Source organism: Astyanax mexicanus, chromosome 7, assembly GCF_023375975.1.
Source record: "Astyanax mexicanus isolate ESR-SI-001 chromosome 7, AstMex3_surface, whole genome shotgun sequence".
In the NCBI taxonomy this organism is placed as follows: Eukaryota; Metazoa; Chordata; class Actinopteri; order Characiformes; family Acestrorhamphidae; genus Astyanax; species Astyanax mexicanus.
In genome coordinates, this window is record NC_064414.1 from 50,484,426 (window position 1) to 50,501,078 (window position 16,653).

At 34.9% G+C, this 16,653-nt stretch overlaps 1 protein-coding gene across 2 annotated transcripts in view; it reads left to right on the plus strand.

Annotated features, from left to right (window-relative positions):
* Positions 1-16,653, plus strand: part of arhgap10 (Rho GTPase activating protein 10) — a 197,567-nt gene that overhangs the window by 82,663 nt on the left and 98,251 nt on the right. For both annotated transcript variants that reach the window (XM_022684445.2, XM_022684446.2), the window contains exons 2-5: positions 2,028-2,123; positions 3,569-3,630; positions 12,455-12,526; positions 12,735-12,836. In XM_022684445.2, coding sequence (XP_022540166.2) covers positions 2,028-2,123; positions 3,569-3,630; positions 12,455-12,526; positions 12,735-12,836 — 332 coding nt within the window. The remainder of the gene's footprint in view (positions 1-2,027; positions 2,124-3,568; positions 3,631-12,454; positions 12,527-12,734; positions 12,837-16,653) is intronic.

Here is a 16,653-nt window from a genome sequence, read left to right on the forward strand (position 1 = left end):
TCTGTTGATATCTGAGATAAGAGGGCCTTCTTCTGCCTCTGATTGGTTAATATTTTCACTAGAGCAGATTCTGCATATCATATCTTATTGTAAACAATGATAATAGCATCAAACACTCTGTAATGAGTAAAAAATCCTTCTCATGATGTGATATTCTTCAAAGCAGTGTATATTGTATTTGTTTCAGTGTCAATTTACTAAATACACTTCTATTTCTATTTCTATTGTTACATTACTTACAGTATTCAGTATATATATATATATATATAAGTAATATAATACAGGAAATTGACAAATCCTGCACCTAACAGCTGGGGTTATGCATAGGGCTCAGCCAGGATCTACTACTCACTCAACTAACAACAATAGCAAAACCACAATCTGATACTGGCTCGACAAGAATCCAGAAGCACAGCCTAACACTATGTTCATGGTCCATTGCCTCAACTGCCAAGTAACAGACCTACCAAAAAATAACCTATGAACAAACAGAATCCCTCCTTAATCTAAGCTCACTTCCTTTAACTATGGCAACAACACACTTACCTAAGCACAATCACACACAATAAATCACATTATAAGTTGCGTGAGCAGAACACAGCAACCACTACCATATATATATATATATATATATATATATATATATATATATATATATATATATATATATATATATATATATATATATATATATATTTTTTTTTTTTATTTATTTATTTATTTATTTATTTATTTATTTATTTTGGTATTTGTTATTATTATTATATTATACAAAATCTGGGTCTTGGTAAGTTACTGTTTACTAAATGTGTAAAACTCATATTTATGCAAAATAAATTGTGTTTATTTTGCTGCATTATTATATTCTCGAAATATATTTAAAAAATTCAACGTTTTGTCATATCACCAAGAATGTAATCCTAAAAATACCCTGAAATATTGTGATATAATTTTAGGGTCATATCTCCCACCCCTTTTCTGAGACTGTTCCCAGAATGATTTGTTTTAATCAACTAATTTAGGTATAATTTAATTTACCTCCCACTAAGACTGGCCATATGGCCAAAATGTTGGCCATCATAATATATATATATATGTTATATATATGTAATATATATTTATTTCAATCAATGCAATAATTACCATGTCAGTATGAAAAATACAAACAACCAAAAACACCCACGACAGATTTCTCTATCTACAAATGCCTGCTAAATGAATTTTCCAATTTATGTGATGCACCGTCTAATGAATGTCTGTCAGTGAGGGATGCTGTAACTAATGTATTTTGAAATATTCATAAAACAAAACATAAAATCATTAATTTTTTTTAACCATGATATACAGTATCAGTCAAAAGTTTGAACACATGTTCTCATATAGTGTTTTTTTTTTTCTTGAATTAATTTTCTACATTGTGGTTTAATATTTAAGACATGAAAAATTTAATTGGCACATATAGTTATTTATTATCTGTAAGGCTTCCACATTTCCCTGACCTAAACCCATCTGAGATGGTTGATTTGGGATGAGCTGGACCAAAATAGAAATAGAATGATTTTTCTTGTCACTTTCAAACTTTTCTCGGACTGTTATTGGTCCAAGCCTCTGGCTTGATTTTACTGTATTCGGAGCCCACTCTTATCAAATTAAAAACACACTTTTTTTTTTTTTTTTGCTAAGAGTTTATGCATTTGATGTGTTTTTATATATTAAATGTGGTGGCACTAATCAAATTAATAGGGTAAATCTGTGAAGGATTGTGTTATTGACACCAATAAATCCATAATTCCTAATATTTGATTATTTAGAAGTATTTTATCCTCTCTAGTAACACATATGCTATGAAATATCATTGGAGAATTGTGATATATTGAGTATCGCAGAATAACAGTGTCGTTATATCATGGTACTCTTGTGCAACATTTCATTATAATAATGCATCATGAGTCATTATGAATGTGTTTCTCTCTGTAAGTGTTTAATGTTTCTCGTTCTTTAACTGTTTCTGTAATTTTCTGTTGCAGAGCTCTCTCTGGCCCAGCGCAAGTTTGCCCAGTGCCTGGGTGAGTTCCAGTTTGAATACATTGGGGATGCAAAGACTGACGATGAAAAATGCATCGGTGAGTGTGTTTAAAGCCTTTCAGTTTTCTCTGTTTTGAGTATTGTTATTATTTATTGAGTATTTGAGTATTATTCAAGTAGTATTTTTAGGTACCAATGCTTAATAATGCTGCTTTTAGTTTGAATGTGTTATTTTTTGTGTTGCTGCTCGGTTCATTCTAAAATATTTAAAAAGCTTAGAACAGCACTATGATATACATTGTCATAATACCTGGCCTAGGGGTGGGCAATATGGCCCTAAAATAGTATTGTGATGTTTCATGGTATTCTCACGATAACAATACTCTTGGTGATATGAAGAAAAAAAAAAACACTGAATAAAAAAAAAATACACTTCTGCAGCAAAATGAAAATTTAATTTAATTATTGCATATGATATAATATGGCACACCCTTAACTGAGATATTAAACAAATAGAAAAATAATTTTATAAGATTAATAACAAAAGTCAGTGATCCAAGATGTCATGAACTTTATAATGCACTCCATATATTTCCATATATCCAGGATTAAAGTAAAATAAATGACACTGGACAGATATAATCTCTAGTAGATATATAATGGCAAATGAGAACAATGTAATTTTTTTTTCTTTTGCCAAAAACAGCAAAAATTAGTACCATGATGTGATACGACACACTCCTAACCTGGTCATACATTTTATATGTATTATAGCAACAAATGCACTCATCGTCAAAACATAGTTGAACCCAGATGGAATTGACAAACAGGAATAAAACTGGGTGGGTAGTTATGGGTAGAATGGCAGCAGGTCATATTCAGGCATGAGTTCTGCTTTTGTCCTGTGAAGACGACCAACGACTCTGTGTGTGGAGGCACCATGTTCACCTGCACAAGGCGCATTGTGATGCTCATTGCTATCTTACACCCCCTCTACAGTCTATTTTCACGCCTTGTGCACGCACCGTCGGAGATTAGGAATAAATCTACACATAAATCTGGGTGTGGTGGTCTAGAAGTGAGGAGAAGTGGTGGGAAACACAGGAGCTCCACTGACTGATTATAACCCTGACAACAGTCAGCAAACAATCCTATTTTAGCCATGCAGTAACTGTGTGAGAATATTTTGGCTGCATGATATGGATTATCACAGCTCTCCTTTAGGAATAGTTTAAGAAATACTGGTCAGTCAATCCAAAAACTTTTAAAAGCTTTATAAGTATCTTCGAGTGCAGTTGAAAAGACCATTAAAAATGTTATGATGAAACTGGCTCTCATCAGGACTGCCCCAGGCAAGGAAGAGCAAGAGTTCCCTCTGTTGTACAGGGTTACCAGCCTCAGAAACCGCAAATTAACAGCACAAAAACAATTCCATCAATTCTTACAGCTATTTCTCTTATAATTAGTGTATAACAGCTTCTGTAAATGTCATTTATTTGTGCTGTTTCTTTTTTTTTTTCTTTTTTTTTTTTTTGTGTTTCAGACGACTCCTTGCAGGAATTTTCAGCATTCCTCAGAAATCTGGAGGACCAGAGGGAGCTGATGGTAAGTGTGACCAGTTCAGACCTGCGGTGAACCTGATGCTCACCCTAAAATATGCAAACTACTCAGAATACTGCAGTGTGCTGCACTTTTCACTCTGCTGGAACAGAGCCAAACAGCAGAGCTGCATCTGTATAACAGTTACAGATAAACTACCCTCCCCCTCAACTGTCCCAACACACACACACACACACACACACACACTATATCAGGATGTGAGGTCATAAGTGCCCCATATGTGTGTGTGTGTGTGTGTGTGTGTGTGTGTGTATTGGTGTGGAGAACCTGTAAGTAATAACACATATATAATAACTTTTTTTTTTTTTTTAAAGGGTTTATTAAAGATTCTTTTTTAAAAGCAGATGTTCTGTATTCTGTATTACGTTGTAAAACCTATTGTAAATTGTATTATTATTATGTATAGAACCTTAAAAAAAACATGACCAAAAAGGTTTTGCTTTTTAACTGATGGGTAGAGAGTAATTTGCAGGTAATGAGTAGTAGGAGTGGGCGATATGGCTCTAAAATAATATCACGATATTTCAGGGTATTTTTGCGATAACGATATACTTGGCGATATAGGAAAACTAAAATAATTTATTCATTTCAGGAATATAGTATAATAGTATAACAGTATAATCGTAATGTGGCAAAATAAATAATGCAGCAAAAAATAATATAATGCAGCAAATAATATTGCAGAATATTTAGTGCATGCATATAAACTGCAAACTAAAAATTATATTATACAATAAATACACCTAAAGCTTCACAGTAAATAATAGACTACTTTTAAGACAGAACAGCCCTATTATCACGATATGGATTTTTAATATGACGATATTTCTGTGTCTCGATATATTGTATATGATATAATATTGCCCACCCCTAATGAGTAGTTAGTATTTACTATATAAACTAGTACTTTAAAATAATTAGTAGACACAGTCATTACTTGTTGAATCTTTAATGGTTACTAAGTTGTTATTGTTGCATATAGTATAGTTGGTAGATATTGAGTAACTACTATGTATTGAATACTTAGTAGGTACAGAGTAGTAACTGAGTAGGTACTGAGTAATTATTAGATAACAGATAATTAGTATTCATATAGTCTTGAGTAGTACTGAGTAAATAATACTAATAGAATAATTAATTGATACCGAAATATTATGATACTATTTTTGAATAGGTGTTGAATGACTACTACTTATTTAATTATTACTTTTACTTATTGGATATTTGGTATGTACTGAATAGTTATTAAATAATAGATAACTAGTACTCTTTAGGTTCTGAGTAAATAGTACTAATAGAATAATAAATTGATACCAAATTACTATACTATTTTTTAATAAATAGTATGTACTATATTATTAGTACTTATTGGAAAATGAGTAGGTGCTGAATAACAACTACTCATTTAATAGTTAGAATGCGCTGAATAATTTCTACCTATTGGATACTTGGTAATTACTGAATAATTGATAAATACTATATCTGCTGGCACTATAACAGCTGGTACTGAATAACTTCTACCTTTTGGATACTTGATTAGTATTGAATAATTGATAAATACTAAATCAGCTGGTACTGAGTAATCTCTACTTATTGGATACTTATTAGGTACTGAATAATTGATGAATACTCAATCAGGCGGTACTGAATAACTTCTACTTTTTGGATACTTGCTAAGTATTGAATAATTGATAAATACTAAATCAGCTGGTACTGAGCAACCTCTACTTATTGGATACTTAGTAGGTACTGAATAATTGATAAATACTCAATCAGCTGGTACTGAATAACTTTTACCTATTGAGTATAGTAATCTGAATAGGTGCTTAATAACTTAGTAGGTACAAAGTAATTAGTAGGTAATGAGTAATTCATGTTTTTTAGTATAATGACAATATACTAGATTAATAGTATGTTTAAATATTTGGTAATACTTATAGAATTGTTAAAACTGCACTAATATATTTTAATAAACAGAAGTTACTGAGTAATTACTACATTTAGGATAATAAACAGGTACTGAATTATTAATTGGCTATGTGTAGTGGGAGTTAAAATTATTAAATTCAATAATGTTTAATGCTATTTATCATAGATACGGTGTGTATGCGTAATTGCAAGTATTTTTCTATGTTTGACTGTATATTTAATTACGCTATAAATATAAATAACCCTAAAAATCGTAAGCATGGGAATAATAAAAAAAACAAAATATCTTAAGCACAATGTGCAGAATTGACATTATTACATCAAAGTTCCACATCTAGATCATTTATTAAATGAGGCAAAGCCATAACCTTGCAGTGCCGGCGGTGTGCGGCGGTGAATAACGGCCCGCTGGACCATGTGGGTGAGTTGGCAGACTGTGGGGTGACCACAGGAAGTGAGTTGTTTTTCTGCAGGTTATTCATGCCCTTTCTGCGAGCGCTGCTGCAGGCTGGGTGATTCTGTGGTGATGCAAGCTTGCAGGAGTGTTTGTGGCGAGTCACGTCTTCCTGTAGTCTGATCTGATCTCAACAGAACGGCTTTATAACAGCAGACGTTATAACCTGGGGAAAAGAACTTTGCATACACTTATGTCTCAGATATGTAAATGAGTACAGGTGTAGTCTGATTAGACACCATGGGCAACCGCACACCATGCAGGTTGATTTAGGGTATGTCAGTGTGACTTTGCTATCGTAACGGCAGGAAACGTACACCTTGTGCAGCCTGAAACACGCAAAAGGCATGTACTAATTCTCTTAATTAATTACGTGCGTGTTTTGAACGTGGCGTAAAACAAACTGATCAGCATGTCACTTGCCATTTCCGTTAAGAACCAGGTGTGATCTGTCTTTGGCGCATTGCTATTTTAAGGGTGCAGGGAATCTGCACTTCACAGCAGAGTAAACTGTCCTGCTCGTTCAAGCTGTGAAGGTGCGCAAGCAGCTAAATTATGGGAACAGCAATGTTATTTTATATATTTTGTGTTCTGTTTATTGTTGATGTAAATTTTGTGCTCTGCTGCATGTCCTTTTGTGCACAATAAGGTACAGTGGTGCATGCGTTGTGCACCTGTGTTGTAAAATTGTCAGTGGTGCACCTGTGTTTTCCGTTGACAAGATAGCAATACACCAGAAATTTACTTGAACAAACCTCACTTCCAGTCCACCATGGCCATCGGCATTACCTTGCACAGAGTGTAGGATAGTATCATGAGTCTTTTTCTAAAAGAGGCCCTATTATAATGTTCTCAGAGGAGCCATTGTAAACAACAGTCACTCGTCCCTAGTGGCTGCTGGCTTGTAGCTTTAGCAATCTTCCAGTGTTGAGCAGGATCTACAGGCCCAGCTGCAACTGCAATGGGTAAATGTGCTGCAGGATCCCATATGGATTTTTTTTTTTTTTGGCTGTACAGAATCTATTGGATATAATTTGGATATGCCACATTTTTTTTTACCAAATTCTGAAGATGTTCTTTTCGCAAGTAGTCCTTCATCAGTGGTCACGGGGTGCTGCCCACAGAATGCTGTTGATGGACAATTCTCAGTTTAGAAGTGTCACAAGTTTTTGAAAACTCCACCAAACCACCAAACCTACATCAAATAATAGCTGAAATCTGGCATTCTCCCCTCATTATATGAAACTTGGCTTTTAGTTTGGAGATACTGGTACGGTAAATTGGTTTTGAGGAACACCAGCTTAAAGATTAAAGTTGCCCTGTTGCACGATTCCTATTCAGATCAGCCAAACATGGCATGATACTGATTCTTGGAGCAGAACCTACTAACCACTGTAACAGCACCCATGCTCACATGTGCTGACATTCAGATGTCAAAAGTAACAGCAAAATAAGCTGTTTGGCCTTGGTAGGTAGATTTGTCAATTTTTTGTCTTGGGTTCAATGCACACAAATAGCCATTTAAAAGGAATATTAACAGACTTTCCAACAGTATAAGATTTAATCCCAAAAAGTAACAAGTTACAACAAAGAAATAATCTTCCAAATACACAATTTCTTACTTTTTGTTTTAGAATTACAAGTGCACCTTTATACAGGGGTTGGACAATGAAACTGAAACACCTGTCATTTTAGTGTGGGAGGTTTCATGGCTAAATTGGAGCAGCCTGGTGGCCAATCTTCATTAATTGTACATTGCACCAGTAAGAGCAGAGTGTGAAGGTTCAATTAGCAGGGTAAGAGCACAGTTCTGCTCAAAATATTGCAATACACACAACATTATGGGTGACATACCAGAGTTCAAAAGAGGACAAATTGTTGCTGCACGTCTTGCTGGAGCATCTGTGACCAAGACAGCAAGTCTTTGTGATGTATCAAGAGCCACGGTATCCAGGGTAATGTCAGCATACCACCAAGAAGGACCAACCACATCCAACAGGATTAACTGTGGATGCTGTAAGTGGAAGCTGTCTGAAAGGGATGTTTGGGTGATAACACGGATTGTATCCAAAAAACATAAAACCACGGCTGATCAAATCACGGCAGAATTCAATGTGCACCTCAACTCTCCTGTTTCCACCACAATGAATTATTGTGGTCTAAAACCCGGTGTTTCAGTTTCATTGTCCAACCCCTGTAGATATGCTTAGTAGAGCTAAAAAAAAAAAATAAAAGGTTAATAATGGATTTTTTTTTTTAGAGCTCATAAAGAAATGTGTTAATGAGGTCATTGTTTCCTGTGTGAGTGAAGACCGTGTGAGATCTTGATGAGTGGTGGTTGGGTTGGGTTGTGGTGGTGAACTGTGGTGCAGCGTTCTGTTGGTCAGTGGGGAATATAGGTCATGCTGCTCCTGCTGCTCTTTAGTAAACACAGCTACGTTTCCCCAGCAGAGGCAGCGGAGGCCCTGCCCTAAACTAAAAGCTCCATCTGGCTTGTTTTTAAAGCAAAGGTCCGGCCCCCGCCCAGTCACTGCACCGCTGATGTCATCATCCACCATGGAGCAACACGACTGAGGCACAGCAGGCTGAAACACGCCAGGGGGGGGCGAGGGGGGGTTCATGGCAGGGTGTGAAGGAATGCATGCATTCATGCTAAATTTGTGTTTAAACATTGCATTTTCACTTCAACTTTAAGATTAAGACTCAAAAGATTAAGACTCACCTGGTCAGTGTACACAATATGGACAAAAGTATTGGGACACCTGTTCATTCATTGTTTGTACTAAAATCAAGAGTATTAACAAAATGAGTTAATCCTGCTTTTGTTGTTGGTTGTAAAATGTCTCTATTGTCCAGAGTGGATTTCTGATACATTTCTGATACTTTGTTGTTGTCAGGGATTGCATTTTAGTGGCATGAGCGTTAGCGAGGTGAGGATGTTGAATGTTCACCACCCCACATCATCTAAAAAAAAAAAAAAAAAAATTGAATACACTCAGCTTTGACACTTCTATCTATACTAAATATTATACGCTCAAAGCTTAGTAGGTATTACCAGTTAGTAAATAGGTAATAACTTTAGACACTACACAGTAAGATCAGCCAGCAGACTTTGTTTGAGGGAGGGATCTGTACCTAACGTCTGTGACAATTCAGCAGATGAGGGAGATGTAAGAGTTTTGAGTTTTTAATAATGATAATAATTTTGTGCTTTCATTGCAGTTAAGCATGAACTAGCTTGTTTGTGTTTTCCAATTTATCACAAGCTAAAACAAACGTGTGGTTAGCGCTTAGCTAAAAGCTGGTGAGATCTCTTCATGTGAAAGTATTTTTTTTTTTTTTTTTTGCAAAGAACTTCATTAACATCCCATATATCAATAGCACATAGACCTATTCTAACTTGTGTAAAAACAGGTATTATATGCTACCTTTGAGTTATGCTTGACTGGTGTGATCATAATATTGCACATTGTATAGAATATTGGATTATTTTTTTTTTAAATGGTGGTTCTGTTATTGCACTTCAATGCATGTAATTATTTGGTAACAGGTGTAATTTTTCTTCTAATCCACTAAACTATCTGTACTGAAAGTAACTCCATCATATAAATCCATCCTTTACGCTTCTCTTAAATCAGGGCTCTTCAGTTTTAGTTCAGTGCTGAGCACAGCTTGGTGATTTCCCTGCTTAATCACACCTGATTCATTTCTGTCTGGTTTGAGTGGGTGTGTTTGAGCTGGGAAAGCACCACACTGTTACCAGAATAAAATACTGCTGGCTTAGATCATAAATCATATTCAGATTTCGTTGCAACAGAGAAAATTTAGTTACAAATAAAGGAAAGCTCTGGATGAGAAAATAAAACAGAAAATACAGCAAATTTTTTCGTCTCTGCACCTCACAATCAGAATTTCATTTTTTTATTGTAACAAAAGTTAGTTGCAGACATCATACAATCATTAAAAACGTGAAAAAAAAGTCAAGGAATCTGAAAATAGCCATTTCCAGGCCTGGATAAGTTTTGTAAAAAAAATAAAATACACAAAGTTTTGAGAAAGTCATGAAAATTTGGTCTACAAATCTTTGTGTTTCAGTTTATCGATGGGGGAAAATCTATTTTGAGCTAACAAAATACGTTAACTCAGAGTTAATTCAGTAATTTAGCCCTTAAACAATGGAGCTCTCAGGATCTGACACACATTTTATTATAAAAGACTGTGTGTCAGCAGGTTTATCAGATTCATTTTAGACCTACTGTAATCAGTTTAAATTATAGTTTTATTTTATTTTTTTTGTTTTATTGTCCATGTCCGCACTGATGTTTTAAAAATCATGAAAATCATATGTTCATGAAAATTTGCCTTGTAAGCAAGGAAAAGTAATGGAAAAAATGATGGAAATGTATTGGTTAAAACATATATAAACCGTGTAGTTGGATAACACCATCGGATTTGTGTTACAGGAAACTGTTGGGTTCTGTTTTGCCGTTAACCTTAACAGTATGGATTCTCTAATCATACTTTATCAAACGAAACAAATACTCCAGAGTTCAGGTTCAGAGAAAAGTAGGTTTATTCGGTTTGATTAACCTTTGCTGGTCGTCCGCTTCGAACTGCTTGCCAAATGCTGAACAGGAATATATATACACAAACACACACACATAGTAACATACATGATTTAACGCATATAAAGGAAACATCTCTCTTGATTATACATAAGGATATAGAAGGCCTAGGTCATTAAGTGCCTAGAAAAAGTCATTTCATCAGAAAACTAGTCTTCAGCCCCCCTAATTGCTGTCATACTTCCTGGTTTGGTGTAATGTAATTCTGTGTGGGATATCTGCATTTTTTTTTTTTTTTTTACACTGAGATTCAGTTCTTTCCCCTATTTTCCTAGAAAACATATTAAATTGTTAAACTAAGTAATAAAGATAAGTATCAATACTAGGGGTGTCACGATTTCAATATTTTATCGAAATTATGTCATGGTCTTGAGAATCGAAGTCAAAAAGATGATCGACGATCCCTCCCTCTAAGCTACGCAAGCACGTGCACGCTACGCAAATGTCGCAGCACACTGTAGCCGACGCCGCGGACATTGTGACTGTTTAAAGAGCAGCTCTTTCTCCAGAAAATGTGGACATTCTTATCTTCTTAAAGAAAAACTTGAAAATATTAAAATAACAGTTGTTTTGTCCAGCCTCAAATATGTTAATAGTTTTGATACCTTACTGAGCATCTTTCTCTCAGATAAAGTTAATAATAAATCTTTGTTAAATAAAAAAAACTTGTCATTCTCAGAGACCGGGTCTTATTTTTCATGTTTAACTGTTACAGTAGGATAGAGTTCAGTTTGTTAAGGCTCTAATTGTTCTATTATTTTGTACATGACTGTTCCTGTATTTTTTATTATTTATTTTGTTATGTTGCACATTGCTTTTTTCAATAGTGCACACTGCTGCTACCAAAAAAAGCCACTAGATGGCATTACATACATATCTTAATTAAATTATTTAAATTTGACCATTAGTGCCTAATGTGGTGTATTACAGATCACTTGTATCACTTTGCATCACTTACATCAAGCCCACCTTTTGAAATAAGATATTGTAAATTTGATGAATCAAACCAATGACTGACCATAGACTAATCTAAAACTGGTATAGGCCTCTCTGCTGTAAAAAAAATCGAATCGTGACCCTAAAATCGGAAATAAAATCGAATCGAGGATTTAAGGAATCGTGACACCCCTAATCAATACTAATAGGTAACAAGTATAAAAACTTTATTTTCCTAAGTTACATGTTATATTGTTAAACTAAGTAATATAGATACGTATCAAAACTAATAAGTAACAAGTATAAAAACTCCCAACAAAACCAAAATGGGAAATTCTGAGAACCAAGGAAAGATTCATTTTTCATTTTTTATTGGATTATTTCTTTTAGAAATGCTAAAATTAAATACTAGAAAATTGAAAAAACTGGATCAAAACCCATTTCTTCTTTACTATACTGAATAAAAAAAAATAAAGACAGATTCAGATCTTTTGTCTCTGATTTTACTACATGTATGTACAGGGTGTTTCAGCTGTAGGTAGGAGTGTCTAATAGAGTGGAGGAAATTGAATGGTTAAAAACAGCATTTAAAAACTTTAGCAGACCAAGTATAGATTTATTCTTAAACTCGGGCACTATTTTAACAGTGCGGGTGCAAGGCGTGAAAATAGACGGTTGACAGAGTGTTAGATAGTGCCCTTAGTCTACTTTGTGAAGGAACATCTGAATACGTTTTAGGTATTTTATGACAAATCTCTTAGAGAGTTTCTTTGAGATAAAACATTCGGGAGACAAATGTACTAAGTAAAGATGATATAAAATGAATTAAGCCTCTTATTAAGGTTTTAAATACTGTTTCCCACAGATGAGGAACATCACAGAGACGCTGATGAAGCCTCTGGAGAAGTTTCGGAAGGAGCAGCTGGGTTCAGCGAAGGTACTCGCTTTAATTCCTGTGTTTCCGTATTTCTGTGTATTCTAGGGAAGCTTCACGGTGCAGAAGTTGCCTCTTGCGTCAGTGTGGTCGCTTACAGCGGTGATTCATTATTTTTAATGATTTGAGCTGTAGCACATGGCTAACTGAGTAATGCTTGGAACCTCCTGTTTTTCTTTTTTTTTTTTTTCTTCTCTGGATCCATTTTTAGGCCGAGAGAAAGAAGTACGAGAAGGAAACGGAGAAGTATTACACTTCTTTGGAGAAACTTTTGAACATGTCAGCAAAGAAGAAGGAACCGCAGCTGCAGGAGGTAGTTCTTATATCCATCTCTCAAATGCTTGAGCCCTCAAACACTCGAATACTCGAACCCTCAATCCAAAAGGCGCTTGGCGGAAACTTCGGCTGCCTGCCTCAGGGAAAAAGAGGGGGAAAAAACACTTTTTTAAATAATTTATTTATCGTAAAGCAGGACTTTCTGATCTCCGCTGTCATTTCTACTGTAGTTTACAGCGTAAATATTTTAAAGGCCTGTCCTGACATTGGGAAGATCTCGTTTTCAGAAAAAGAAAGCCACCCACCATCAGCTCAGAGTGAAGGATTAGGCCTGGTAAGCCGCTGCGCTCTGACAGCGCTGTAGAGCCCTCGTCCTCTCATGTCCTTGTAAGGCACACCCATGTCCCTCACATGTTTTGTATATACTCTACACAGGAAGCATTTGAAGCTGATGACGTTTCTACATTTGGCCATTGCTTGCTTGCGTGTGTGTGTGTGTGTGTGTGTGTGAGAGAGTGTGTGTGTGTGTGTGTGTGTGTGTAACTAAGGGAAATGATGCTATCAGCTTGCTGTTTACATTAAGGTCTCAGTTCTTTCAGTTCACACAGCTGCAAGTCTTTAGCTCTGGCTGTCACACCAGAGCCACTCTTTACCTATAGTGAATTTATATATATATATATATATATATATATATATATATATATATATATATATATATATATATATATATACTCTTGAGCTCCTGTGTCCTCATATGTGGACATTACATTCTGCTTTTCTGCGCCATGATACTTAAGTTTTTTAAACGTTAACCCTTTGGCCTCATATGGAGACACTCTCTGTATCATCTATTGCAGGGGTGTCCAAACTTTATTGGTTGGGGGCCAGAAGGAGAAATATGTATGAAGTCACGGGCCACAGACTGTGTAATAAAACAAATAATGAAATATACCACTTTAAATAATATTTTTTTCCTGATTATTTCATTTACACATCATTTTACTTGACTTACTATCTTTATCTATCTTTGACAGTGTTGTGTAAACTAAGATTTTTTAAATTGATGTTTCATTTCATGATGTCTCCTTAATTATGGCAACTTTTAGACTCTTTGGCCCATTTTTTCTGCGCTACAACTGAGCACTCTCTCTGCTTTTAGACTCTTTGGCCCATTTTTTCTGCGCTAAAAATGCACACTCTCTCCGCTTTTAGACTCTTTGGCCCGTGTTTTTGCGCTACAGCTGAGCACCCTCTCTGCTTTTAGACTCTTTGGCCTGTTTTTCTGTGCTAGAAATGCGCACTCTCTCTGCTTTTAGACTCTTTGACCCGTTTCTGACACCTAGCGTTCAAACTTTGAATCTCACATTATGAAAACCTGCTTAACAGCGGGCCAACTTTCATTCTATTTCTAAAATACCTCGCGGGCCGCTTTAAAAAAGGAAACGGGGCGCAAATGTCCCGCGGGCCGTAGTTTGGACACCCCTGATCTAGTGGTTACATGACATCATTACACTCAATTGATTGAAAACAAGATGGTAGGAATCCCATAGTTTATTAAATTAATACTAAAGTCATGAAGGAACACATGAGGAATCATGTATTCTATTTTATATACTATATGGCACACTTAAAATCCTTTAAGATACCCAAAAAGTCATCAGTGCGCCTTATAATCCAGTGCATTTTATGTATGAATTGTACAGCGTGATGAAGGAATTTTAGTTTAGTTCTCCAGTACCTAGGCTAGATCAATATTAGCAATAACCGCTTTTGCCATTTAGAGGTGAGTATTATCAGCCTGTAGCCTGCTGCTAACCACAGCTAGCACTGCTGGAGCAGCATTAGCATTATCCACCAGCCACTAGCTATTTTGCCGTTCAGAGGTGAGTATATTTGACTGTAGTCTGCGTGTTTGCTGTGCAAGCTACGTGTGAGACAAACCACTATCTGATAGCGCCCTGGTTTACCAGAACATTCAGGGTTCCTCAGTGTAGCGCTGGCAGATAGCCGCTAATGCTAATGCTTCTGCACCCAGCCTTAGTGGAAATTCTGAGGCTGGTAACTCTGAAAAACTTATTTTGTACAGCAGAGAAAACTATTTCTCTTCCTTGCTTGGGGCGGTCCTGATGAGAGCCAGTTTCATCACAATGTTTTTGATGCTCTTTGTGACTGCTCTTTTTTTTTTTTTACTCAAATATTCACTATTCACTGTATACCTGTATCTCTACCTCTTCACTACTTTACAACTGATGCTCTCAAACACATTAAGAGACAAGAAATTCAAGTAATTAACTCTTGATGAGTTCAGCACAGCTGTTAACTGAAAGCCTGAATTCCAGGTGACTCTACCTCATAAAGCTGACTGAGAAAATCCAGCAGAGATGTTCAAAACTGTCTAATCTAAACAAGAGATGCTACTACTTTAAAAGAATCTAAAATATAATATGTTTAACGTTGTTTTGTTGGGGTTACTAAATAGTTCTGAATGTTTTTCTTCATAGTTTGGATGACTTTATCATTAATCTTCAATGCAGACAATTATAAAATAATGAAAAAATACAGAAGTTAAGATGTGTGCAAACACTTGACTGATGACTGTGTGTGTGTGTGTGTGTGTATGTGTATGTGTATGTGTGTGTGTGTGTATTTGGAGCTAAGGGTGATGATGCTATCAGCTTGCTGTTAACATTAAGGTCTCAGTTCACACACAGCTGCGAGTCTTCAGCTCCGACTCTCTCACCAAAAAAATATTACATAGTATACAGAACTCAGCACAGCCAATCAGCTTCATTCATCTGTAGATCTAATTCTACATACCATTTATAGACTTATTACACCACTCTGAGATTCATCCCATATAAGGGCCTAAGCAGTTCCCACTGGAATCATAATTAGACTTATATAGTATATAATAAAAATCAGGGGTGGCCTTGTGAAAGAAAGTTTCCATTACTGGATAGGAAGAGCTGTGTACACACACACACACATATATATATATATATATATATATATATATATATATATATATATATATATATATATATATACGTATATATACGTATATATACGTATATATATACGTTTATATACGTATATATACGTGTATATATATATATATATATATATATATATATATATATATATATATATATATATATATATATATATATATATACATATATATATGGAAAAAAACTGAATCAGTTTATCTGATTTTGCTATTTATAGGTTTATGTTTGAGTAAAATGCACATTGTTGTTTTATTCTATAAACTACAGACAACATTTCTCCTAAATTCCAAATAAAAAGATTCTCATTTAGAGCATTTATTTGCAGAAATTGAGAAATGGCTGAAATAACAAAAAATGCAGAGCTTTCAGACCTCAAATAATGCAAAGAAAACAAATTCAAATTCATAAAGTTTTAAGAGTTCATAAATCAATATTTGGTGGAATAACCCTGGTTTTTAATCACAGTTTTCATGCATCTTCGCATGTTCTCCTCCACCAGTCTTACACACTGCTTTTGGATACCTTTATGCTATTTACTCCTGGTGCAAAAATGAAAAAAGTTCAGTTTGGTTTAATGGCTTGCGATCATCCATCTTCCTCTTGATAATTTTTTTTCCATAGCTGTATATTATCTTTATTAACATATGCACGTCATATTCATGCAATTATATTCATGTACTTTTCTTTGTGTTAGTAGTGTAAATAGTTTATTTTGTAATTTTAACGTTTTTCCTCGTATAAATAGTTTTTGGCTGCTTCAAAGGCTCAAATAATGTCACATCCATTTAGTCATGTGATTTAAAGCAAAAGTACATGATATGTCTATAGACATTTATTATTTTG